This window comes from Montipora foliosa, unplaced genomic scaffold, assembly GCF_036669935.1.
Source record: "Montipora foliosa isolate CH-2021 unplaced genomic scaffold, ASM3666993v2 scaffold_264, whole genome shotgun sequence".
In the NCBI taxonomy this organism is placed as follows: domain Eukaryota; kingdom Metazoa; phylum Cnidaria; class Anthozoa; order Scleractinia; family Acroporidae; genus Montipora; species Montipora foliosa.
Genome location: NW_027179566.1, coordinates 8,744 through 11,751, shown reverse-complemented (window position 1 = coordinate 11,751; position 3,008 = coordinate 8,744). Strand labels below are relative to the sequence as shown.

The window sequence follows — 3,008 nt, the reverse complement described above, 5'->3', positions numbered from 1 at the left end:
CCCGGAAACCATATTCTCGCCCCTTACTGTACATATCAGTGCAGTCACACGTTCTTGAAATGTCTCTTGGATAAACTTGTTCAGGGTGATGATCGGCAAGTGAATAACTTTCACCGTCGAGTTGCAACGTGCGCGCCCATCGCCAGGTTGCATTTTTGTCTCTAATGCAATGCCGTGTACACCTAAAGAGAGACTGGATACGAACCCCGTAATTTTAACAATGCTTCGGGCCGACGAATTGCTCTGTTCTTCGTTTGGTGAAGGATTGCTAATGAAACACTGGAGTTTGACCGCACCTTCTTCGATCTCTCTATATATCCTTTCTATTGGTTCGAGTGTCATACAGGGATCCGTTACGAGGCTTAAGATAACCCCGACCAAAACGAACCAATCAAAAACCGTCATCTCTACTTTTACATATAAAGACATCATGAATGATCGAGTAGACATTTGTTTAATGTATCATAGTTCCAGATTACATTCAAAAAACTCGTATTTTATTCGTCAGAGCAATCTCTCATGTGATCCTCTAACAAATAATGAGGAAACATTCGGTGGCAAACGGGGCATTTCAATTCGTTAACTGGTCGAACCGAACGCCTCGGGGGCTGGGGTGTATCCGGTAGGGAAGTCTCGTTGGGACATACTCGAGCTCGACAAGCGCCGAGCGAAGACGATACTCGTCGCATCAATTCTCTGTATCGCCCGTTCAGTTCTGCATGTTTGTCCATTTCGTGTTGTAGTCTTGCCTTCATTTCTTGTAGTTGATGCATGGTATCTCTTTTTTCGTCGCATTCTCTTTTAAAATCCCTCTCGTAAGTTATGAGAGCTTCTTGCATTAACTTATTTTCATCTCGCGATTCATCCAATTCCTTCTGTAAGACCTCACCCGCATTAATAGCTTTGGAAAGGCTCGTACGCAAACCATTCACTTCTCCTTTGAGATTTTTTACCTCCGCGTCACGGTCCCTGATAATTTGTTCGATCTGATTTGTCTGCTCTTGTAGCTGTTCTTTTTCTTGTTGCAGGGCGTTTCTCTCTTGTTTAGCTTGTTCGATTTCCGCCGTCAGCGTATTCACTTTTTCAGCTTCGAGATCGTGTTGGTGTTCAACACGTCTTTGCAAGTCTCGGACCTGTTGGTGTAACCCGGCAGTATCGCTTTCCATTCGCAAACCTTTCTCTTTCCCTATCCGTTTTTCCACATCTTCACCTCCAAGTGTTTTGCTATTTTCTTCCAAGTCATCATTGTCGCTTTCTTCGTTAGAACCGTTGCCCTCTTCGTCCCAAACTTGACTCATGACCTCTCGCGCTGCCAGAGATTTCCCGATTACTGACTTTACCTCGCGCACGTAGACCATCTTTTCGCCCTCTGACGATTGCATTGTTCTTTTTAGAGTCTCGTTTTCGGTGACGATGGTTTCGCAAAATACTTGCTTGACGTTCAGCTTTCTCGATAGCTCTGTGACTTCGTGCACCAAACGCACATTTTGATGCTTTAAACCATCTACATTTTCGTCTTGAATATTATGCAATATTTTCTCGAGTTCCTGTATCTTCTGCCTTTTTCCATCTCTATCATCCCTTAATTTCATGATGACGTCGTGTAGATCGCAATTTTCTGTTGCCAAATCGATCGCGTCCCCCGAAGCTCTGGCCGTCATTTGCCGTATGACCCCTTTAAGCCTTGTATTTTCTCGGCTGAGACACTCTAAGATCTTTTTTGACACTCCAGGCGTCACAATGGCTCCCTGAGAAGAATTTCCGTTACTTGCCATCAAACTCAACTGCGCGATTCTATTTTCGGCTCTAGCAAGACTCTCTTCCAGTCGTCGATTTTGGGCCTCTAGAGACGCGACTTCTTGAATGGTGTCGTGTAATTGATTCGCGAGACATACGAGTCCCTTGTTTCGTTCACTCCATTGTTTATGTTGTTCGTATAGATACGCAATTGTCTTGCGTAAAACATCGTTCTCTGATTTTGGGGCGATAATTTCAACAGTGCATTTTTCGTCCATTTTTCGTGAATCCGATGTAATTCTTACCCGAAGGCTTCTTGAAACTTGATTGAGGTCGAGAGATCGCACTGCTGTTTTTATACAGTCTTGCTTAGTTTTACGGGACATTCCCTTTTTGAGTTTTTATTCCCAGTTTTTGGGGAACGTTCTGAGTCATCGGTTACGCACACAAGTGTTTTTTCCTATTTGAGGATGTGATCTCGTTGATATGATGTCAAATGCTGACGTTTAATTTTCTCCCTTCTTCCGTTGTCTTATTTTTAACCAAAAGATATCCCCGTGGTATGATGTCATCACACGGCAGTGATAATCCTTTTGCCCTTCTTCCGCTGTTTTGATTTTTTTAGGGTTCGTTGACATGACGTCAAAGGATCGCGACTATATTTGCCTTCTTTCTAGATTTAAACGCAAAAGCGACGGTGAAACATCTCAGAAAGAGTAAGGATGGAAGCTTTCGTCTTCCCTTCAGAGTTTACCTCTATCTTGTAAACAGTACATTTTTACATAGTATAGCCCGATTCGAAGTGCGCTACGTGTCTTGAAATTCTATATGTCAAGTATGGGTTATTTCGAGAAGGGATCTTGAGTGCGAGCACAGTCTTTTCACTGCCTTCTGTTGTGTGCACTTTCAAATGGGGAGGGGCAACCCTAGAGGATACAAACAAACATAAAAATCACGAGTTACAAGCTCCGCCTACGATCGTCACGCGTGACACTGATAATAGATTTACTGAACATTTTAGAGGGGGTAGACAAAGGAAAAATAGAGACGGGGGTAATGGATCCAAGGGTTTGTTACCACGGCAACAAAGACTCACCCACACGTGTCACGCGTGACATCTATGGGTTATCGAGGGGTGGGGTGCGACAGCATGAACTTTGACAAGTGACGGTGTTTGTGTATTTTTTTTGTTATGGGTCAAGGGGTAAAAAGACACAAATTTCTCAACCAATAATAACCCTGGAATGTATCACGTGTTCTCGAAATATTAT

The 3,008-nt window shown here is 43.4% G+C and overlaps 1 protein-coding gene across 1 annotated transcript; it reads right to left on the bottom strand.

The window, feature by feature from the left end:
- Positions 1-497: 497 nt before the first annotated feature.
- LOC137986694 (cingulin-like) lies at positions 498-2,015 on the bottom strand. Its single transcript, XM_068833639.1, has one exon. It carries the CDS (start codon positions 2,013-2,015, stop codon positions 498-500), a length of 1,518 nt encoding a protein of 505 aa, XP_068689740.1.
- Between the last annotated feature and the right edge of the window lie 993 nt (positions 2,016-3,008).

Excerpts from the sequence above, each read along its gene's own strand:
- LOC137986694 (XM_068833639.1), bottom strand. The coding sequence starts at position 2,015 with ATGGACGAAAAATGCACTGTTGAAATTATCGCCCCAAAATCAGAGAAC.